This window comes from Heloderma suspectum, chromosome 5 (assembly GCF_057233095.1).
Source record: "Heloderma suspectum isolate Gila_16-S chromosome 5, 16-S_ref, whole genome shotgun sequence".
In the NCBI taxonomy this organism is placed as follows: domain Eukaryota; kingdom Metazoa; phylum Chordata; class Lepidosauria; order Squamata; family Helodermatidae; genus Heloderma; species Heloderma suspectum.
This window is the reverse complement of record NC_139462.1, coordinates 125869172-125893626: the sequence shown is the minus strand read 5'-3', so window position 1 is coordinate 125893626 and position 24455 is coordinate 125869172. Positions and strand designations below refer to the sequence as shown.

The 24455-nt window shown below is 44.9% G+C and overlaps 1 protein-coding gene across 6 annotated transcripts in view; it reads right to left on the bottom strand.

Annotated features, from left to right (window-relative positions):
* The window catches only part of ADAM11 (ADAM metallopeptidase domain 11), a 147745-nt gene that overhangs the window by 98600 nt on the left and 24690 nt on the right, over nucleotides 1-24455 (bottom strand). For all 6 annotated transcript variants that reach the window (XM_084857194.1, XM_084857198.1, XM_084857197.1 and 3 more), the window contains one exon: nucleotides 12168-12234. In XM_084857194.1, coding sequence (XP_084713320.1) covers nucleotides 12168-12234 — 67 coding nt within the window. The remainder of the gene's footprint in view (nucleotides 1-12167; nucleotides 12235-24455) is intronic.

The following is a 24455-nucleotide window of genomic DNA, read 5'->3' as shown; positions in this document are numbered from 1 at the left end:
AGTAGAGGGGAACTAGTACTTCCCGGGATTTGGAAGCGATGCTTCTATGAATGCAGCCCAAAATAGCATTTGCCTTTTTTGCAGCCACATCACATTGTTGGCTCATATTCAGCTTGTGATCGACAACAATTCCAAGATCCTTCTCGCTCGTAGTGTGGTTGAGCCACGTATCCCCCATCTTGTAACTGTGCATTTGGTTTCTTTTTCCTAGGTGCAGAACTTGGCATTTGTCCCTATTAAATGTCATTCTGTTGTTTTCTGCCCAGCACTCCAGTCTATCCAGATCACTTTGAATTTTGTTTCTGTCTTCCAAAGTATTAGCTATCCCTCCCAATTTTGTGTCATCTGCAAATTTGATCAGCATTCCCTGCACCTCCTCCTCCAAGTCATTAATAAAAATGTTGAAGAGCACTGGGCCCAGGACTGAGCCCTGCGGTACCCCACTCGTTACCTCTCCCCAGCTTGAGAAGGTCCCATTGACATGCACTCTTTGAGTCCGATTCTGTAGCCAACTGTGGATCCACATGATCGTTGTTTCATCTAGCCCACTTCGAGCAAGTTTGCTCATCAGGATATCATGGGGCACTTTGTCGAAAGCTTTGCTGAAGTCGAGGTATATGATGTCTACAGCATTCCCACGGTCTACAAGGGAGGTGACTTGATCAAAAAATGAGATCAGATTTGTCTGGCAGGACTTGTTTTTGACAAATCCATGTTGGCTTCGAGTAATCACGGCATTGTTGTCAAGGTGCTTCCAGATGGATTGCTTTATGATCTGCTCCAGAATTTTCCCAGGGATTGATGTCAGACTGACTGGTCTGTAGTTCCCAGGTTCCTCCTTTTTACCCTTTTTGAAGATAGGGACAACGTTAGCCCTCCTCCAGTCATCTGGCACTTCCCCGGTCCTCCATGATTTCTCAAAGAGAATAGACAGCGGTTCTGAGAGTTCTTCTGCCAGTTCCTTTATGACTCTAGGATGCAGTTCATCTGGCCCTGGAGATTTGAACTCATTCAAAGTAATGAGGTGTTCCTTGACCATATGCCTGTCGATCTCAAGCTGCAATCCTGCCCCTTCAGCCTGTACTTTGCCTTTGCCAGGGGGGTCATAGACCCTCTTTTGGGAGAAGACTGAGCCAAAGTAGGAATTGAGCACCTCTGCCTTTTCTTTGTCCTCTGTTATCATTTTGCCATCCTTATTTAATAGCTGAACAACCATTTCTTTCCTCTGCCTTTTACTATGCACGTAGCTGAAGAAAGCCTTTTTGTTGTTTTTAGCATCCCTCGCTAACCTCACCTCGTTCTCCGCTTTAGCCTTCCTGACGCCATCCCTGCAATTCTGTGCTACCTGCCTGTACTCTTCCTTTGTTACTTGGCCTTCTTTCCACTTCCTATATGTGTCCTTTTTTGTTTTCAGGTCATCCCTAAGCTTTTTGTGAAGCCACATTGGCTTCTTCTGTTGTCTTCCACCTTTTCTTCTTGTTGGAATTGTTTGTGATTGTGCCTTGAGAATTTCCTTTTTTAAAAGTTCCCACCCATCTTGGACTCCTTTTCTCGCTAGCATTGCTTGCCATGGGACCTTACTGATCATTGTTCTGAGTTTATTAAAATCAGCTTTCCTAAAATCCAGGGTACGCGTTTGAGTACACTCGGCTTTTGCTTCCCTTAGAACCAAGAACTCAAGTACAACATGGTCGCTTTCCCCCAGAGTTCCTGTAACTGCTACTTTCTCCACTAAGTCATCTCTGTTGGTTAGGATCAAGTCAAGGATAGCCGATCCTCTAGTTCCTTCCTCTACTTTCTGTAGGAGGAAGTTATCCGCCACACAAGTCAGGAATTTCCTGGAGGGGCCATGTTTTGCAGAATTTGTCTCCCAACAAATATCGGGGAAATTGAAGTCCCCCATTACTACTACATCATGCTTCCTTAAAACATTGGCTATTTGCTTTTCAAAAGTTTCATCCTTGTCTTCTCCTTGATTGGGTGGCCGGTAGTAGACTCCGACCACCAGGTTCCTTTTATTCTTTGCTCCATTTATTTCAACCCAGATGCTCTCGATGGGGCTACCAAGCTCCTCCTCCTGTATTTCTGTGCAGAGATATGTATTTTTCACATACAGTGCAACCCCGCCTCCCTTTCTGTTCCTCCTGTTCTTTTTGAACAAGTTATATCCTTCAATTGCTGTATTCCAGTCATGAGAGTCATCCCACCAAGTCTCAGTTATACCTATCAAGTCATAATTTCCCTCCTGTATTAAGAGTTCAAGTTCGTTCTGTTTGTTTCCCATACTCTGGGCATTAGTATATAGACATCGAAGACCATGTGCTTCATAGTCTGGCTTTCTTCCTACCTGTGTCTGAAGACTATTATTGGACGCTATCAGAGCTGTTCTCTCCATTGCAGTGCATGCGCCTACGTCCATTGTTACCCCCAACATTACATCTCCCTTCCCCGTAGGATTCAGTTTAAAGCCCTCCTGATGAAGTTCTTCATGCTGTGGCCAAACACATTCTTCCCAGCCTTTGTGAGGTGCAACCCATCCCTAGCCAACAGCCCATCTTCCAGGAAGTATAGCCCGTGGTCCCAGAATCCAAATCTCTCTCGTCGGCACCACCTTCGTAGCCAGTCATTCACCCGGAGTATTTTTCGTTCCCTTTCTATCCCTCTTCTAACTACTGGAAGGATGGATGAGAAAACTATCTGGGCCCCAAAGTTCTTGAGTTTCCTTCCCAAAGCTTCAAAGTCTGACGTGATCTCTTCGTAGCTCCGCTTGGCGGTATCATTTGTTCCCACATGGATGAGAAGAAAGGGATACCTGTCAGTGGGCTTTATGAGTGCAGGCAACCTTTCAGTCACGTAATCTGTCACGTTATTTATGTTTATTTATATTTATTTATGTTATGTCACATGTAATTTCAGTCACGTTATCTGTTGAATATTCTTTTCTGTTGTGCTCTGTTGCTCCAAGGACTTATTTGCAAAACTATTTCAGTCCTTATTCTCTAGTCCTCTGATGGTGAAAATGCTTTCTTATGCTTCAATGGCCACCTTCACACATTGGTTTTTTAGCAGGATCGTTCTTCTTTAATCACTGGTTTTCGCAGGAACTTTAAAAGACGACGCTGCTGTCCTGTTGCTATCTCACAACTTCCCCTCCCTCTTCCTGTTATCTGAGAATGGGGAAAACTGGGCATTTACTGTGCTTGTGATTGAAATTGCCATTTCTCCCCTGTGCTTTTCCCCTTTAGCGCTTTGTCCCACTTTGTGTGGGTGTGTGATACGGGATTGTTGCTGGGTGGTGTTGAATAACATTGTCATGACAAGAAATCGGTGTGGGAGAGCAGGTCACTGACCACGCTTCCAGTGACCATTTCTGCCTTTCCCCCATTCCACTATGAGCACTTGAACTGTTAAGTGGTTAACCATCCCAAATGCTTCTCTGAGATCTCCCTGAACACAGCAGTGCTTACTTCTGAGTAAACTCATTGGCTGTAAGGCTTCCTTTTCCTGGGAGTAAGTGCCTTTGAAATCTGTGTGGCTTGCTTCTGAGTAGGCATACATAGGAGTGCACTGTAAGTCTACTTAGAGTAGCAGTCCTAAGGTCTCCCATTCCCTTCAAGGCATGTACTTGGAACTTCCCCCTCCCACTGACTTCACTACCTGCTTCTTCTCCCTTTTGCTCACCAGTTTGATGGGCTTTTTTCATACAGCCACTGAATGGATTTGCACTCACAGAATCATAGAAGAGTAGGGTTGGAGGGGGCCTATAAGACCATCGAGTCCAACCCCCTGCTCAGTGCAGGAATCCGAGTCAGAGCATCCAGCCTCATCTTGAATGCCTCCAGTGTGGGAGAGCCCACTACCCCCTAGGGAATTGGTTCCATTGTCATATTGCTGTAACAGTCAGGATGTTTTTCCTGATGTTCAGCTGGAATCTGGCTTCCTGTAACTTGAGCCCATTATTCCATGTCCTGTACTCTAGGATAAGTGCACTCATGCCTGTGAAAACATCCGTATGATGGGGAAGCAAGCCAGCAACTATATCTTCTCCTAGTCCACCTTGCAGGGTCCTTGGGAAGCCAGAATAGGGGGGAAGAGCAACAACAGTGCAGGGAGGGGGGGAAGCAAGCCAGGTCTAATGAAGAAGGTGTCCCCCGTAAAGCGGTTGCCTGGGGGGGGGGGGGCTGCTAGAGATCGCTTGGTGCAGTGACTGTATACAAGTCCGTTTGTGGATTTCTTACTTCTGTGGTTGGGAACCGGGAAATCGGTATACCCTTCAAACTCAAGCAATGTACTGCATTTAATTTCATCACACACTGACATATTCAGCAGAGAAGGGCTAGCAGCGCCAGCAACTTCGGGGTAAGCCACTGAGAAGACTCTCTCTCCCTCGGAGGAAGGAGGGGATCAGCTCCCATAGCCTGCTATCCAGATCACTAGAAGGGCTTCCGACTTCCCTCCTGCTTTGGAAGAGTGGAGGGTTGGGCAGAGCCCAACATTACAGGAACTAGGGGTGTATGAAACCCCGCTTACCTGGCTCTGCCGGGTTACGCAGGTGGGGGGAGGCGATCCGTTCCTCCCCCCACCCCGGAATCCTGCCCGGCTGGCTCCACTCTGCGGCCAGGCCACGGAGCCGCTGGCCGGGCCAACCCGCAGTGGGGCCTCCAGCTGCTACCGGGCTGCTGCGGATGCAAATGGCGTCCTTTGTAGGGGACGCCATTGCATCCCTACGCCAGCCCGTAATAGGCTAAATAAATATTTACGTAGCCTATCACGGCTAAAGCAGGGACGCAAATGGCGTCCCTGCGTTAGCCGTGATAGGCTATGTAATTATTTAATTACTACGTAATTATTTACGTAGCCTATCACGGCCATTCCAAAGACGCGAATGGCGGCTGCAGACGCGGCCGCCATTCGAGGAGCACCGGAACAGCCGACCAAGGTAGGCTCCGTTCCAGGCCCATTTCGCGGGGGGGTGCAGGGGGCTTCGTTCCGCCACGGATTTCGGGGGGCCGAATGCGCTGGCATTTGGCCTCACCGAGATCTGTGGAGGAATTCCCCGCCATGCCTAACAGGAACCAATGATCAGGGGAGGGGAGGGCGCATGGGGCCAGCAGCCCCCTTCTGTCCTGGTTGTTCTGTGCAGCTCTGCCCAGCCATGAAAAGGTATAGAGCGGAGGGACGCGCTATGAGAGATGCCGGCATACAGGGCCAGTCTAAATCCCGGAAAGGATCCGGAATCAAAAGGACCGGTTTGTAGTGGGATAAAATGCCAGGTGCGAAGAGAGCCTTAAGCAAGCTCTAGCAGCCGCCTCAGCTCTCAGGCTGCCAGTTATACAAACCTTTCATTTTGTTTTGCCATGAACCAGATAGATGTGCCCTGGGTGTTTTCATCCAAGAGCATGGGCCTAAAAGAAGTTCTACTGTCTGTTTCAGTGTCTCTCTTGATTCAGTTGCTCACGTTTTTTTCTCCCTGTTTTTGTGTAATTGAAGCTGCAGCTCGATTGGTTTGAGCAGTCTGAAAATATTGTTTTTTATTCACCCTTAAAGCTCATGGTCCCCCATGCTGTGGAATCTCTAATTTTACAGTCTAAAACTCAGTATCTTTCTAGTGTCGGGTTGATGTGTTATGAAATCTTATTGCTTTCTGTGCCTCTTATTTCTGTTCATTGTTGTAGTTCTCTAGACCCCACTACTCCCTCTTCAAGATGAAAGTAAATGTCATGATTGTGTTGCCTTAATGTCTTTGTTTATGAACTCTGGACTTGATTTTTGACACTCTAATTTTAAATCCTAATCTGATTCTCTTTGTAGATGGCTCATGTCAGCGAGCCACTGATGAGACTTCGGTTTCTGACTATGCTGTTGTAACTCCTTATGAGTGGTCTGAATCAGCTCCTTTCCCTCACGTCCACTCTGCTTAAGTAGCTGAACTCACTGTTCTTGTTCGTGCCTGCTACACAGCTGAAGCCAAAACTGTCAATGTCTGTACTAACTCCTGTTATGCTTTTGGTGTTGTTTCTGATCTTGTTTAACTGTGGGAACAACATGGGTTTTTTACTTTTTCTAGTTCAGTTATAAAAAAACTGGTCCTTATGTTGTAGCTCTTTTGTATGCTCTGTTGTTACCTGCTCATCTTGCCATCATAAAATGTGAGGGTCATTCCAAAGCCCTCAGTCTGGAAGCTAAAGGTAACTCTCTGGCTGATCACCATGCTAAACTGGCTGCACTTTCTGTTCCACAGCCTGAAGTGTTTTTACATGCTTTAATCACTGACCTGTCTTTTGCTTTTTCTCAGTTAGCTGTCCTTCAAGATTTGGCTCCAAAATATGAAAAGAAGAAATGGATCTCTGCAGGTTGCATTTTGCACTTTGACTCTCTCTGGCGTTCCCGAGACAGCCACTTGGTAGCTCCCAGAGCGTTAATGAGGAGAGGATAAATATGACAATTCGAAAACATTGGTATACTCCAAAAATGTTTGGCCACAGCAGCCCACATCTGTACATGTTGCTCAACTGTCAAACCTATAACATGGGGAAAGTTGTAAAGCTTGAACAAGGCTACAGAGGCCTCCCAGAAGGACCCTTCCTGCATTTGCAAATAGACTTCGTTCAGATGCCAAAGCAGGCTGGCTATAAATACATTTTAGCAATTGTTTGTTTGCTTTCTGGTTAAATAGAAGTTCAACAAATGTTGAAAGAGTAAATGGAGTGTTGAAAAATAAAAATTACAAAACTAGGTTCAGATACAAGACTAAGATGGATCAAAATTCTTCCAGTAGCTTTAATGGCCATGAGAGCCACCCCAAGCAGAGAACATGGACTGAGTCCTTACGAAATCATTACAGGAAACCCAATAAGAACACTCACTGCACTGCCCACTGTACCTGATTTAAAACTGGCCCAAGGTGAAACAGTCAAATATTGTCAGGTATTGATGTATGCTGTCAGTAATTTTCATTCACAGGTTAAGAACGCATACCCGTCTGAACCAGTAAACGAACAGTGTTACCCACTTCAGGCCAGAGACTGGATCTACATAAAGAAGCACCAAAGAAAATCCATTTTAGAACCATGGTGAGATGCTGCTGATACCAGATGCTGCTGGTCTCCCACACTGCAGTCAAGCTAGCAGGAATCGACTCCTGGATACACGTTTCCCAGCGTTAACCCGCACCAAGTCCGGCGCCAGCTGATCCAGCCCCCCCGAGATGACCTCAAGAGACAGCATTCTCAAATGGAGTGACGCAAGGCTCTCCAGCCAGAAGCAGATGCTGACCCGACTGGAGATTTCAGGATCCAGATCCACAGGGCAGGTACCAGCAATCCTACCCCTGAAGCAGACGAAAGCAAGATGCTGACAGCTAATCCCAAGACTGTCAGATAAAGTGGAGACTCAGAAGACTTAGGAGAGTTTATGCTTTTCAGTGGATTGATGACTGAAGGTTACACAACGGAAGAAATTTGCAATAATGCACTAATTGAACAGGGCAAAAATTAGTCCAGATAATGTGCTCCCTCATCCAGCAGTACCATGAGACTTTGTATGATGGACTCTGAAAAGGAGGGAGACAGTTTTGCTTGGTTTTGTTTTGTCATCATGTCCCAGTCCATACTAGAGGAAGTTTGGAATTCTCCTGTTTTGACTTCTCCTTGTTTGCACCACAGTAGCTACTTTGTATTTCACTCATGCCATCAAAGGGCCATAATAATGCCCTGCCACTCCGAAGAGACCAGTAAGGTTCCACCCTGCTGGCAGAGTTGGCAAAGTCCAGCAGTGAGCCTAGCGCCTGCTTCCAGAAGATAAAGAAAAGTAGGGATATCAGAGAATTTCGCCACGAATCTCGGGGAGGCCGAATGCCAGTGCATTCGGCCCCCCGAAATCGGTGGCAGAACGGTCTGCCACCCCCCCGCCACCCCCGGGACGGGACTTACCTTGGGCAGATCTTCCTGGCGGCGGCGGCGGCTCCGGCTCCGGCGGCGGGGCGGCGGCAGCCGGTCTTCTGACTGGCTGCCACCACCGCCATTTCCAGTAAACAAACAAACAAACAAACAAACGTGATAGGCTACGTAAAGATTTACGTAACCTATCAAGGCTAGATTTTTAAAAAACACCATGATAGGCTATGTAAATGTTTACGTAGCCTATCACAGCTGATTTAAAAGAAAAAAAAAACCCGCGTACACAAATGGCGGCGCCCATGGGCGCCGCCATTTGCGTACGTGCGTTTTTTTTTCTTTTAAATCAGCCGTGATAGGCTATGTAAACATTTACATAGCCTATCACGGCTGACTGCAGGGACGCAAACGGCAGCGGCTATGGCCACCACCATTTGCGTCCCTGCTAGCCAGCGGCCGGATGTCCGGCTGCTGGCAGAGCTGGCTGGCGGCTCCACAGAATCCCTGCGGAGCGGAGCCGGCCGGCCAGAATTTCGGGGGGAGGGACGGAGTGCCTCCCCCCCACCACGAATGTCACCCTTTGAAAAGGTAAGTGACTTTCATACATCCCTAAAGAAAAGACAAAGAGGTGGACCAAGTAGACATGGTTGATTGTTATGGGTCACATAACAACCAGCCTAGTAGCATAAAAATCAAATACCTATGTATAAAGGACTCAAGCTATGGCAATTGCATTGCAGATTCCTCACTGTTATAAGGATTAAGCAGTGTAAAATGATTTGAGGCCTCCTGTGACCAATGAGAGAGAGGCTCAGTGGGTATGTGATCATCTTCTGACCAGTTTTGAACCTTGCCTGCTTAATAATGCTGAAGGAGAAGACATGTACCTAGAAAGCTTTGAAAAACCGAACTCCAAAGGTAATTAAACATAGGTGTCATTGCCTGAATGTAACCGTTACGCAGAGGGTCTGCTGGCAAGCTTTGATGTGTGAAAACCCCCACCCTAATGCAAACATGCAAATGCAATGTCACCTTTATGAAAATAACAAAGATTTGCATATACCAAACAGTATGAGATTAGATGGATACAATCATCTTGAGAAGGGCAAAATTGTGGCTTAGGTTCAACTTTGTATGTTTACCAGAAACAAAAATGTCTCTGAACAAAAGAATGCAAGTAAAACTGAATGTTTTGCTGAGAGATGTGTATGTGCTAAAATGATTATGATGAAAATGGGATTTTTATATGGTCAAAGCAAGTGTAAACGTTTGCTGAAAGTCATAGGTGAGAAGCAAGTAGACGGATGTAAGTGGAGTTGCAGACAGAAAGACTCAAAAGGGGAAAGTGTGGAGGGCACCAAGTTGGGGAAAGCTGGAACAGAGGCTTATGGAGGAGTGTGGAAGAGTACCAGAAAGTGTGTAGTGATAAGAAGCAAAAACTGAAGTCTCTCTCAAGACCAGAGTGTGATAATGTTGCAAAAATTTTACAAAGCATGGTGAACTAATGAAGGCCAAGTGAGAGCTGCACAGAGAATGTGAGAGGAGTTGCTTTGTGTGTAGAACTGATAACCACAAATCGTTGATGGGTCGAGACGTGCCCTAAACTGGAAACATTCAATGTAGTGAGTTGCTTAAAATGATGTGCTTTTGTTCCACAGATCAGCTTGTCTACAAGAAGTGTATACTGAATTGCTTCTTCTGTTTATGCTGTTGCTGTGTAGTTGTAAACTTAGCATGTGCAGATGTACTTATGTCATGTTCTTTAAAGCTCTGTCCTAGAAAGACAGGTAAATGTATGTAATCTGCAGCCCTGCCCTGAGGTTACATTTGAAGGGCCAAATTAGGCATGATAGGGAAGGAGTGCACATCTCTGCCCCATTCACATATAAAGAGGGGGGAAGTCCACACTGTACAGAACAAGAAGCACACAGCTCAGCGCAGTGGCCCTCCTCCCCCACTTTGCCTTGCTGTGCTCTACCGCTTTGAGCAAATTTTCCCCAGCCCACTCCAATACCAGAAGAGAGCCAGGAAACAAGACAATCCCCCCCAAAGTAAGAATGCAGCAGGGTAAAGTGTGGGAAAGGGGCAGGTTCCACTTCTCTGCCCAATGTGCTCCTTTTTGTGTAAAGAGCAGATGCCCCCCCCTGCACACCCACTTTATACATGAATGCCAGGTCGCCACTTGGGCATCGCCAGAAGGAGAGGCATCAAAAAAAGTGGGCAAAAGATATAGATTTATGTAAATTCTGCATATGCTAATGTATATGTATGAAAAGTTAGAAATGATTACTATAATTTAAATAGAAATACAATACACTTTAGTCCAGATAAGCGGATAACATCGCATCTTCACAGGTTTTGAGGCTGGATTTGAAGAGTGGGGGAGGCAGTGCCACCAAAGTGCTCTGGGAAAGAAGGTTTAGGCAGAAAAGGGAGCAAGCAACAATGGGCCAAGCTGACTAAGAGTGCCAGAGATCTTCAGAGAGAGCAAACTTAGCAGAGTCAGAGGAGCCATGACATGTTGGGTGGTAGGAGCTGAAAGTGAGGGATGAGAAAGGACTCGGAGAGCTTTAAAACTAAGGAGGATAATGGACAACAAATAGGGGAACACTGAAGGGATTTCAGGAGCGGCGTGTGTAGTCTGAGCAACAAGAGAAGTGAATGATTTTGGCACCTGAGTTCTGAATGGGCGAAGTCAGAGGACAATGAAAAAGCTGAAGAGAAGAAAGCTGCAGGAGTCGAGGCGGGGGATGGCCAGAGCATGAGCCAGAGCTTTTGCTGATGGGGCCAATTTCCATGATGCTGCCTTTGGCAATGTGGTGCCTTCCAGATGTGTTGGACTACAATCCCATCATCTCTAGACAGCATGGCCATTGGTCATGCTGGCTGGGGATGATGAGATTTGTAGTCTAACACATCCGGAGGGTACTGGATTTTAGACGGTTGCACTACAGGGACAAATGGCGATAGATTAAACGTAGGAATCAAAGAGAGGCATTTAAAATATAAAGCCAAAGTGGATAGTGATGATGTCAATGGATACAGGGCTTTTCTATACGAGGTTGTTAAGCTGTTGTATTTACTTTAGATTTCGGTGTAGAATTGAGATCCAAGCACTATACAAGAGTGTTTCCTTTCCTGATTTTCCACTATATAACCTCTAGGTGGCACTGTGGTACAGCAGTGCATTAAATGCTGTATTTCCCCTGCTCTAAAAAATCTCACCAAAAGTGCTTGTTAGACACAGAAGCGAAACTGGAGGGTCACATCATCATCTAAAGAACCCATAAGCAACCGTGACTAAGGAATAACGAGCGCATGGTAAATGCTTCATGTAGAAAAGCCCACAGAGAACAATTAAGAATGAGAGATGACACTTAAATGGGATGTTGGACACTGCCCGTTGGCTGACAAAGGGCATGTTCCCATGTACATCTTCCAGCACACATGAACTGGGGTGGTGGTACATAATTATGAACCAGCACACGGACACACAGCTGTGCGCTCTTGTTTGGACAGAGGTATGCCAGCCTGTTTCTTGGTTATCTCTCCTCCTTTCTCCTGCCTGTGTCTTTGCATGCACTAGTTCATGTGTGTCTCTGAACAGGCTGGTGTTCAAGGCTCCTGCACTGTGATAGGCAAGCAGACAAGGCCCCTCCCACTCTCTCTCATGGCTATGTATAGAAGGTGGAAGCCAGGGCTCTCTGCAAAGCAGGGAGGGAGGGTAAGGGAGGGACTCAAATGATCTGGCTGCAGCTGCTTGTGAGCATGTGTGTGACCATCCACTTAGCAAGCACTTAGCATTATTGATGCTGTGCTTGTGAGGCTCTCTTTTGTACCAATACTTGGCTTGAGAGCAGGGCTATTTCTGGAGCACCCATTCATTCTTTTTCAGATTCAGTGTCTGCAATCCATCTCTTTGCTCTAGCAGCTGCAGACAGCAAAAGGCCCTCCTCCCCTCCACAATCTTGCCCCACCCAGATGGTTCCGTTCATGCTTTAGGGGGTATCAGAAGAGAGAAATCTGTCCTGGAGTGACTGCAAACCACATAGACCATGAGAAAACTGGCCAGAAGCAATGGGCTAATTAAAAACACATACAGATAAGTACTGAAGCTCAGGCCTGCCTGGAAGCCCCACACTCTGATCCAGAAGCCCAGCCCTCTGATATGAGATTTGGGGGAAATGATTGTGGTTAGTGGGAAGGAACAGGCACTCAATGCATGCTCAGACAGGAAGCTGAGCAAAGCCTCTATAGCCCATCTCCCCTTACCATGGTGTAGCTGGCATTTCCGTCCTGTCCAAAGTGACGTTCTACATAATGCGAAGACAGCAGGTGGCTGATGAGAGAAAGGGGAATATGCATGAAGACCACGACTGATTATGAGATTAGATTCCAGTCCCATCCTCCTATTTTCCCACTACTCTCACTGAATCATATGGATTGAGGAAACCAAGACTTTGGGGCATAGGTGGTGCACCAAAGCCGTGTGCACTTCCATTTATCACAATTCTGCTCAATCGCCTTTGCTCAGGATGGCTCCTAGCATCCAATCCCTAGTTGGCATGTTTGCTGCATGCATGCACCTCGTTTTGAAGAAGCTCAGTGGCCTGGACAGGGGCACACACTTCTGCTGCCCTCACACTCAAACCAGCATGAGCAAGGCTCCATTTCCCCTCCTTTGGGTATCACACCTGTGACCCCACTCCGTCACTCGAATTTGCCAACTAGCTCATCTAGGCCTCTCCGCCTGGCCATTGAACATGCAGACCCTCTCTGAAAGGTTCAGGCCAGGAGATTCCTTGGTGGAAAAAATGAATTGATATAAACAAGCCACTGGAAATCAGGATTACCCCTCCACAGATCTGGTTTGAGAAGTAACAAAACCCTTCCCTCTCCATTCCAGATGTGTGGAGACTGGTTGTGATTTCTTGGTTGTGATGGAAAAGCACTCTACAAATTCCTGAAAGTGTTGCTGTTGTTATACATGTTCCAGGGTTATTACTGATTTATTTAGAAGGTTTATACCAACTTTTCAATCAAATGATGTTTAAGGCAGCTTACAATGGCCCAAAAACAAAACGGACACAGACACACACAACCCAGCAGCCCTTTGTCCCCTGGCCACTGGCAGAGTGTGCTTCCCTTCAGTACTGTAGTCCCAAGGAAAATCCTAGCACTGAAAGTATGTTCTGGGGCTAAGTTCTGTCTCAAATGAATTTTCGAGGCACCTGGGTTCCCAGCTGAAAGTGGGCATTGGCAAGGGGGGAAACTCAATTACATTACATGCTGGTTAATCACACAGTCTCTGATTACATCCCAAGGCTCATCATCCGCCGCCTCAGCTTACAAGTAACCAAGTGCTTTGAGCTTAATTTACTTGCAGGATGGAGTGGGGTGGACAGAAATGACTCCATGTGTCCCATTAAATATTCAAGGGCATGCACCTAATCACAGCATTCAGAGCCAAGCTCTATCACAGAGCAGGGAGACAAGAAACAACCACTACTGGGCACAAAAAAATCCTAATTTTACACATATGCTGATGGGATCTGAGCTGGCAGTGACTGACCAAGAAAGAGATCTTGGAGCTGTGGTGGATAGCTCGAGGGGAATGTGGACCCAGTGTACCATGAAAAAGGAAAACTCATAGGCATAATTAGAAAAGGAATTGAGAATAAAACTGCCAGCATCATACTGCCCCTATACAAATCTATGGTGCAGCCACACTTGGAATACTGTGTACAGTTCTGGTCACCACACCTAAAAAAGGATATTGTAGAGCTGGAAAAGGGGCAGAAAGGGGGCAATCAAAATGGTCAAGGGGCTGGAGAAACTCCTCTGTGAGGAACAGTTACAACAGCTGGGACTGTTTAGCCTGGAAAAAAGGCAAGTAAGGGGAGACATGACAGAGGTGTACAACATTATGCACGGGATGGACAAACTGAAGAGGGAGTTATTTTTCTCCCTGTCTCAAAATATTAGAACCTGGGGTCATCCTATGAAGCTGAATGGTGAAAGATTCAGGTCAGATACAAGGAAGTGCTTCTTCATGCAGTGCATAGTTAACCTATGGAATTCACTACCAAAAGATGTAGCGATGGCTACCAATCTGGATAGCTTTAAAAGGGGATTAGACGAGTTCATGGAGTATAAGTCTATCAATGGCTACTAGACATGATGGCTATATGCTACTCCAGTATCAGAGATATATGCCTATGTATACCAGTTGCTGGGTAACATGAGTGGGAGGATGCTATTACACTTATGTCCTACTTGTGAGCTTCCCATGCACATCTTGTTGCTGGCAACTGTGCTGGACTAGATAAACCTTTGGGCAGATCGAGCACAGCTCTTCCCATGTTCTTACATCCCACAGACATATATATATATATATATATATATATATACACATCTTTCAGGGTTTCCCTTTGGAGCAAGACCCCCTGAGCAACTCCTTAAGAACATCTTTCCTCCTTAAGAGTCCCACCTTCCTTCTTTTACCTTCCTCTTTCCAATAACATGGGATTTAGGCTGTAGGCATAGGGTGATTTTGTTTGGCCACAGCATGAAGAGCTTCATCAGGAGGGTTTTAAACTGAATCCTACGGGGAAGAGAGATGTAAAGTTGGGGGTAACAACGGACGAAGGCTCATGCATCGCAACAGAGAGAACAGCTCTAATAGCGCCCAATAATAGTCTTCAGACACATGTAGAAAGGAAGCCAGGCTATGAAGCACATGGTCTTCGATGTCTATAAACTCATGCCCAGAGTATGGGAAACAAACAGAGTGAACTTGAACTCGTAATACAGGAGGGAAATTATGACTTGATAGGTGTAACTGAGACTTGGTGGGATGACTCTCATGACTGGAATACAGCAATTGAAGGATATAACTTGTTCAAAAAGAACAGAAGGAACAGAAAGGGAGGTGGAGTTGCACTATATGTTAAAAATACATATCTCTGCACAGAAATACAGGAGGAGGAGCTTGGTAGCCCCATAGAGAGCATCTCAGTTAAAGTAAATGGAGCAAAGAATAAAAGGAACCTGGTGGTCAGAGTCTACTACCGGCCACCCAACCAAGGAGAAGACGAGGATGAAACTTTTGAAAAGCAAATAGCCAATGTTTCAAGGAAGCAAGGTATAGTAGTAACGGGGGACTTCAATTTCCCCGATATTTGTTGGGAGACAAATTCTGCAAAACATGGCCCCTCCAGGAAATTCCTGACTTGTGTGGCGGATAACTTCCTCCTACAGAAAGTGAAAAGAGGAATTAGAGGATGGGCTATCCTTGACTTGATCCTAATCAACAGAGATGACTTAGTGGATCAAGTAGAAGTTAGGGGAACTCTGGGGGAAAGTGACCATGGTATACTTGAGTTCTTGGTTCTAAAGGAAGCAAAAGCCGAGTGTAGTCAAACACGTACCCTGGATTTTAGGAAAGCTGATTTTAATAAACTCAGAACAGTGATCAGTAAGGTCCCATGGCAAGCGACTCTAACGAGAAAAGGAGTCCAAGATGGGTGGGAGCTTTTAAAAAAGGAAATTCTCAAGGCACAATTACAAACAATTCCAACAAGAAGAAAAGGTGGAAGACAACAGAAGAAGCCAGTGGGGCTTCACAAAAAGCTGAGAGATGACCTAGAAACAAAAAAGGACACATATAGGAAGTGGAAAGAAGGCCAAGCAACAAAGGAAGAGTACAGGCAGGTAGCTCAGAATTGCAGAGATGGCGTCAGGAAGGCTAAAGCTGAGAACGAGCTGAGGTTGGCAAGGGGTGCTAAAGGCAACAAAAAGGCTTTCTTCAGCTACGTGCATAGTAAAAGGCAGAGGAAAGAAATGGTTGTTCAACTATTAAATAAGGATGGCAAAATGATGACAAAAGAAAGGCAGAGGAGCTCAATTCCTACTTTGGCTCAGTCTTCTCCCAAAAGAGGGTCTATGACCCCCCTGGCAAAGGTGAAGTACAGGCTGAAGGGGCAGGATTGCAGCTTGAGATCAATAGGCATATGGTCAAGGAACACCTGATTAGTTTGAATGAGTTCAATTCTCCAGGGCCAGATGAACTGCATCCTAGAGTAATAAAGGAACTGGCAGAAGAGCTCTCAGAACCGCTGTCTATTATCTTTGAAAAATCATGGAGGACAGGTGAAGTGCCAGATGACTGGAGAAGGGCTAATGTTGTCCCTATCTTCAAAAAGGGCAAAAAGGAGGAACCTGGGAACTACAGACCAGTCAGTGTGACATCAGTCCCTGGGAACATTCTGGAGCAGATGTTAAAACAATCCATTTGTAACCACCTTGACAACAATGCAGTGATTACTCAAAGTCAACGTGGATTTGTCAAGAACAAATCCTGCCAGACGAACCTGATCTCATTTTTGGATCAGGTCACCTCCCTTGTGGACTTTGGGAATGCTGTGGACATAATATACCTCGACTGTAGGAAAGCTTTCGAGAAAGGACCCCATGATACCCTGAAGAGCAAACTAATCCACAGTTGGCTACAGCATCAGACTCAAAGAGTGCTCATCAATGGGATCTTCTCAGACTGGGGAGAGATAACGAGCAGGGTACCGCAGGGCTCAGTCCTGGGCCCAGTGCTCTTCAACATTTTTATTAATGACTTGGACGAGGAGGTGCAGGGAATGTAGGGATGTAAGAAAGTCACTTACCTTTTCACGGATATGATTCATGGTGGGGGGGAAGCACTCCATCCCTCCCCCCGGAATCCTCGACAGGGGGGGAGGCGATCCGGTCCTCCCCCCCAGAATCCTGCCCGGCCGGCTCCGCTCTGCGGCAGCTCCGCGGAGCCACCAGTCAGGGCCATCTGCAGCCCGACTTCCAGCCGTGGACAGGCTGCTGCGGCTGCCATTTGCGTCCAGCCAGGCTGCCGTGATAGCCTACCTAAGTATTTACGTAGCCTATCATGGCTGGGCAAAAAAACCCACAACAGCGTACGCAAATGGCGGCGGCTATGGCGGCCGCCATTTGCGTTCCCCTTTTTTTTGCCGTAATAGCCTATGTAAATATTTACGTAGACTAAAACGGCGAAAAATAGGGAACGCAAATGGTGGCTGCCATAGCTGCTGCCATTTGCGTACGCCTTTGTTGTTTTTTTGCCCAGCCATGATAGCCTACGTAAATACTTACACAGCCTATCACGGCAAAGACCAGGATGCAAATGGCAGCCGTGGCAGCCGGTCGAAAGACCAGCCGCCGCTGCTGCCGGACCTGCCGCCAGAGCTGCCGCCGTCCAGAACATCCGCCCCAGGTAAGCCTTGTCCTGGGGGGAATCCGTGGGGGGGCGGGGGGGCAAGCCGTTCTGCCACGGATTTCAGGGGGCTGAATGACAGTACATTCGGCATCACTGAAATCCATGGCGGAATTCTCCGCCATCCCTAAGGGAATGCTGATCAAATTTGCAGATGACACAAAATTGGGCGGGATAGCTAATACCCTGGAAGACAGAAACAAAATTCAAAGTGATCTTGATAGGCTGGAGCACTGGGCAGAAAACAACAGAATGACATTAGAGATAAATGCCAAGTTCTGCACCTAGGAAAAAGAAACCAAATGCACAGTTAGAAGATGGGGGATACCTGGCTCAATGATACTACAAGAGAGAAGGGTCTTGGAAGTATTGTAGATCACAAGCTGAATATGAGCCAACAATGTGATGTGGCTGCAAAACAGGCCAATGCTCTTTTGGGCTCCCTTAATAGAAGCATAGCTTCCAAATCCCGGGAAGTACTAGTTCCCCTCTACTCAGCACTGGTTAGGCCTCATCTGAAGTACTGTGTCTAGTTCTGGGCGCCACACTTGAAGAAGGATGCAGACAAACTGGAGAGGGTTCAGAGGAGGGCAACAAAGATGATCAGGGGACTGGAAACATAGACCTATGAGGAGAGACTGAAAGAACTGGGCATATTTAGCCTTGAGAAGAGAAGACTGAAGGGAGATAGGGGAGCGCTCTTCAAGTATTCGAAAGGTTGTCACAGAGTGGAAGGCCAGGATCTCTTCTCAATCATTCCAGGATGCAGGACATGGAATAATGGGCTCAAGTTACAGGAAGCCAGATTCTGGCAGAACATCAGGAAAAACGTCCTGACTTTTAGAGCAATACAACAATGGAACCAATGACCTAGGGAGATAGTGGGCTCTCCCACATGGGTTGCCCTCCACTGGTATGTACTCAGAAACCCCTTGTTCTACAGTCCTATGTCTACTTTTCTGAGTCGCTATTTTGTACCTGGACCTCAGTGTTCTAGTGAGAAACCAAACAGATCCAGGATGCCTAAACTCAGTCCATAAAAGCTTAGGCTATAATAAATTAATCTTTAAGATACCACAAGATGCTCTGTTGTTTTAAAAACAGCATGTCCAGGACAAAGTCTGCCTGGGGATGGACACCTCTAGAAGTTCACAAGCTGGGCATAACGAACATAACCATTTATTGCTATTTGTCCCAGCATCTACTACACAGTAGTAGGGATACACAGGGATATACTGCCATTGCATATGTGGGTTTCATTTTGATATCATGGCTAATAATACTTGGGGGACCTATCCATCGCAAATTTGTCTGAACTTATTTTTAAAGCCATCTGAGCTAATGTCCATCATCATATTTTGTGGCAGTGAATTCTGTAAGTTAATTATGCATTGTGTGAAGGTTTGCTTCCTTCTGTCTGTCCTGAATCCATTACTCATCAATTTCATTGCATGGCCCCCGTATCTAATATTCTTGTTGAAGAAAAATTCTCTAGCTACTCTTAGCAATAACCCTTGATCATTTCTGTTCCGCTCAGTAGAGAAAGTGGGTCACATCAAACTAAATCATGCCCCTTCTTGAAAAGTGACAGGTGCCCTGCCCCCTTTGGGAGACCGGATGTCCCGCCTTAGCCGGAAGTCCCACCTTCGGAAGGTCTGCCGGTCACATGACTGTCAGGTGACCCTGATGGGGGTCAGGTGACCCCTCTACAAACGCAACATGCCACTGTGGACCGATAGGATGAGGTTTTAGAGCCCTAACAGGTACGGGTGCAGAAATGGCCCAAAGGGCCATTTCCAAACCCTCCCTGGATTGGCCTAGAGGGGTCATGTGGCCCCTCTAAGAACTTGCCCCATCACAACAAACCAGTAGGAAAAATGTATGTTCACCCCTGTAAAGTGACTTTGTATCATTAATTCCGATTTTGAGATGTAGAAGCCACCGCGCAGATCATCAGGGTTATATTATTCAAAGTGTAGCAGCCTTTTATTTTCCCATTGGGAAAAAGTACGCATTTTATAAAAAGCAAAAAAACAAAGGTTGCAACATTTCAGATGAAGCAAAAAGATCCTTTTACAACTCTGTAAGGAAGACAAAATTAAGCATTTTGTAAAATCCATAAAAATAAAAGTCACAGGGGTTACAACAGCCCCTCAAGGTAGACATGCTTTAAACACTGCTAAAAAATTGTAAAATAAAAAAATAATAAAAACAAATTGGAGGGGCAGAATCAAGAGGTGCTGTTTAGCAAGAGTTGGGGTAGGAAAACTATACTTTAAAATGGAAATGAATTCTCATTTTAAATGTGCTTTGTTTTGCTTGTAAACTAGCTGTTAAGCAGTATGGTAAACGTAGTAATCCAAGCATCCAATCCGAGAGATTGTGGAGTTCCCTAATTCCCGAGAGACAGAAGATTTTGCAGTAGCTGTTTTGTACATAGGAAAGAAAAGTGAAATTTTAATTAAAAAAAATAGATGCCGTGCAGCACATCTATTGATATGTAGGGGAAAATTGTACTGTGTAGAACAATGCAACTGGTGTTTGGAGACGCTGATTAGCAAGTCAGGGTTGGGTGGGGTTTGCAGGCATATATATAGGTTTCAGTGGTGGCCAGGAGTGCTTTTGCACAGTTAAAACTAGTGCGCCAACTGCACCCATTCCTGGAGATGTCTGATCTGGCTGCAGGGACACATGCCTTAGTTACATCCTGTTTGGATTACTGCAATGCGCTCTACGTGGGGCTGCATATGAAGAGTGTTGCCAGACTGTTGAGTGGGGCTGGCTACAGGGAGCATACAACTCCCTTGTTAAAACAGCTTCACTGGTTTCCAGTCTGTTTCTGGGCACAATTCAAAATGCTGGCTATGACCTACAAAGCCCTATACGGCTCCAGTCCAGGTTATCTGAAAGACTGTATCCTCCCTTATGAACCTGCCCATGTCCTGAGATCTTCTGGGGAGGCCCTTCTCTTAGCCCCACCACTGTCACAGGCACATTTGGTGGGAACCCAGGAGAGGGCCTTCTCAGTGGCTGCCCCATGGTTGTGGAACACCCTTCCCAGGGAGGCTAGGATGGCTCCCTCCTTGATGTGTTTCCGGAGGCAGGCTAAAACATTCTTGTTCCAGCAGGCCTTTGGGACATAGCTGGAACCTGGGGGTAAGCTGCTAAAATGCTGTTTTAAAACGCTGCTTTAATATAATTTCAATTGTATTGTTGTTTAATTATATTTTAACCTTTGTACATTTTCATATGTTTTAATTGTATATATTTTAATGTTTGTAAGCTGCCTTGTGTCCCAGTACTGGGGAAAAGGTGGGGTATAAATAAATATCATTATCATCATCACCACCATGCCCTGAGTATTCCAAAAGGTGGGGGTATATGCTGATAGAGTTGCAGGGAAAAACTATTTTCCTTTCTTTGTTTGTTAAGAGTCATTTTGAAAGAATAAACTTTTATCACTAATTCCCAAAATGGAACTAGATCCAAAAGGGTGGTAGAGTTGAAGCAGAAAAGTAAGCTTTTTTAAAGGATCATTTTGAAAGAATCATTAAACAGAAATCACAGAGGTTGCAAGTAAAACCTTAAAGTGTCTTTAAAAAGCAAATAATACTAAGTGCCGCTTAGATTTTGTAAAAATACTACATGGGGAGCCAAAAAACAGGGGCTGCCCTTTAGAAAAGAGTAGGGATCGATGGTCTAGACTTCTAAATGGAAATACATTCTCACTTTTGTTGTTACCAGCTTGGTAAAATGTATTAATCTAAGCATCTGATCTTGGAGAACGTGGGGTTCCCTAATTCTTGAGAGACAGAAGACTTTGCAATAGCAGTCTTTTAAGCTGCTATGTACATAGGAGACAAAAGTGAAATTTTAATTTAAAAAATTAGACTGTTTGCAGCCCATCTATTTATATGTAGGGGGAAATTGTACTGCTAGTTGTAGCTGTTAACAACAGCCTTGTAAAGTAGGCCTGCAGTCTCCATTGGTACTTAAAGTGGGGCACCTTCTGTTTTTAATTGTAGAACTAACCCACAGATCACCAGGGTTATATTATTCAAAGTGTAGCAGCCTTTTATTTTCCCCACTGAGAAAAGAAGTAAGCATTTTGTAAAAAGCAGAAAAACGAAGGTTGCAACATTTCAGATCTGAAGCAAAAGGAACCTTTTACAACAACTCTGTAAGGAAGGCAAAATTATACATTTTGTACAAATCAGAAAATAAATGTTGCAAGGGTCACACCAGCCCCTCAAGGTAGACATGTTTTTAAACACCACTAAGATTTTGTAAAAATCCTTTGTCTGTTTTTCTTTGTAAACCAGCTGTTAGCAGATTGGTAAAAGTATTGACCCAAACTCCTATTACTGGAGAGTATGGGATTCCCCAATTCCTGAGAGACAGAAAATTTCGCAATAACAGCCTTTAAGTTGCTATGTACAGAAGTAACCATTAAAGATATACGCAGAAAGTGCTTGCAGCCCCCAACCCCCGGTATATTTATACAGAGGGGAAATATACTGTTGCAGCCTGTAACAAGAATTTTGTAAAAGTACGCTTGCAGTTTCCAGTGGTAATTAAAATAGGGTTCTTAACAGTTTTTAACTGTAGAATCCACCCCATAGATCATCAAAGTTATATTATTGAAAGTGTAGCAGATTTTATTTTCCTTGGGGAAAAGTAAGCATTTTGTAAAAAAAGTATAGAACAAAGGTTGCAAGGGTTAGCAATGCTTCAGGTCTGAAGCAAAAGACATCCTTCACAGCAAACCTGTAAGGTAGACATACACTTAATTTATTTTGTAAAGCACAAAGAACGTAGAACCGAGAGTATGCATAAAGCTAGTTTTGGGCCCCTGAAAACCATGTGCTTGGAAATGGCTGAGGAAGAGGAAGGTGTGGTGGTAATTAAGCTCTTGCATAATTTCCCTGCAAGTGGATAATGCAAAAGATCCTCGGAGGTGGAGAATCCCTGGCTGTATCCAATAGCAGCTCCAGAGCTCACGCAACAGGATTTGGAGGTATAAAAGTGCAAAGCCAGGTACGTCCTTTTTCCCCTGGGCAGGTGGTCACATTTTCTCCTAAAAGTTAAGTATACTTCTCTTTCTCTCCTTTTACCAAAAAAAAAAAAAAAATCTTATAGAAAGACCTGGGCATGGCCATGCTTTTAAGCATCAAGCAAACAGATCAAATAGTATTCGGGGGGCGGGTGTGTGTATTGTAAAATTTCAAACCTCTAGTATATTGTTTTTTAAATAAGCTGTTCTGTTTTTCCACAGAAATTTTCGCCCAAAATGTGTTCCTGACATTCTTGCAGTTCTGCTAAAAGGCAAGTAGCTTTTTTCTCTTTTGAGGAGATTTTGTATTTTGCTAGAAGTGTGAGAGAAATTCTTAGTTTTAAGGGGTTTTAGCTGGAGGATTTGAGGGTGATGGTTGGGCCTTTGTAGAAACCTAAGTATTCGCAGAAGCTTTGTTAAGTTTGTTTTGCCTTGATTCAGCCTCCAATCATATAGCTTTTTGACAGGGCTATAGATTTTTAATCCCCCCCCCCCCAATCTCAGAATTTTCAACTGTTGAGAGATCTGGGTAACGTTAAATAAATAAATAAATAAATAAATAAAATCCGCAGACCCCGATACTACTCTTGCTGCATAGGCAAGATAGAAACTTGTGAGATCTTTGGCCTGAGTAATTTTTAATTTACAGACCATCAATTCAACCCCAGCCATGCAGTGTAAAACAGTATAGACCCTTTGGTCAGGCATATATACTTCCACAGGGTTCTGTTTTAAAAGGTGTGATTTGTAATCATTCTCTGGAAATGAGGCTTTAAGTCTTTGTACAGGCTTGTGGTTAAGAAGTTAGCAGCTAAATGCTTTCAGTCTTACCATTTTTTTCTAATGTATTCTTTTACTTTTGACCCCTCCCGCCCGAGAGAGGAATTTAACTTTTCTTTTTACAAAGATGCTGTGAAACCTTTAAGCTTTAACACAGAGCCTGATTATCTGTGGGATAGGTTTTTTAATAGCATGGTTGCTAATGTGTAACTTGCTTTTACACATGTAGACCTCCTGATTTTAAATGTGTCATGTGCTTTCTCAATTAAACCCCTCTTTCAAAACATTATCGTTATACTGGAGTTGCCTGCAATCAATTACTTTAAAAGACTTTATTATAATCCATAGGGCATTTCATCTATATCCACCTCAATTTATTTGTGGCTGGTTGGGGAGAGGACAGCAGGGTAAGGGGTTCTTGGTTGTGGGTCATATGTAAGGGGGTGAGCTTTTTGCAAAATCTCTACAGGAAACAGCCTCCAATCTTCTGGACAAAGTACATCCCCATTTTAAATTACATACAATGTAGCAACACTATACTTTGCTACTTCTTTGTATTCAAGACAGCAGCGCCTAAGTTTTATTTTGATCAGGATAGCAAGCTGCCTCTGTGCACCACCTCTTTATTATAGTTTTTTTCTTTCTGATTAGCTCAAGACTTCCCAAACCCGTCTCCCGAAACCCAAGTGCACCATCCCACATGCGACAATCTTTGGCTGGGTCCCAGCCAAAGACCGATAGGTCAAGGGAAATAGCATTGTTTTAAATATTTGTTTTACAACATCCTCCACCAAAGATGTAACTTTTGTAGTTTTTCCCTGCAACTCTACCAGCATATACCCCCACCTTTTGGAATACACAGGGGGTGATGATTGGCCCCAGCAAACTTAAAGCATGTCTACCTTGAGGTTTGTTATAACCCTCACAACCTTTATTTTCTCATTTTTACAAAATATTTAATTTTGTCTGCCTTACAGAGTTGTTGTAACCCTTGTGATTCTTACAAAAATGCTTACTCTCCCCACTTCAACTTTACCACCATATCCACCTCCCAGGCACCCATGAATAGAGATGATAGGCTTAAGGCATAGCTTAATAGTTTATTCATTGTTTACTGAATGTAGCAGAATCTTCTCTATTTTATGTGTATATATAGAATCATAGAATAGTACGGTTGGAAGGGGCCTACAAGGCCATCGAGTCCAACCCCCTGCTCAATGCAGGAATCCAAGTCAGAGCATCCCTGACAAACGGCTGTCCAGCCTCGTCTTGAAGGCCGCCAGTGTGGGAGAGCCCACCAACTCCCCAGGTAATTGGTTCCATTGTCGTATTGCTCTTACAGTCAGGAAGTTTTTCCTGATGTTCAGCCGGAATCTGGCTTCCTGTAACTTGAGCCCATTCTTCCGTGTCTTGCACTCTGGGATGATCAAGAGGAGATCCTGGCCTTCTT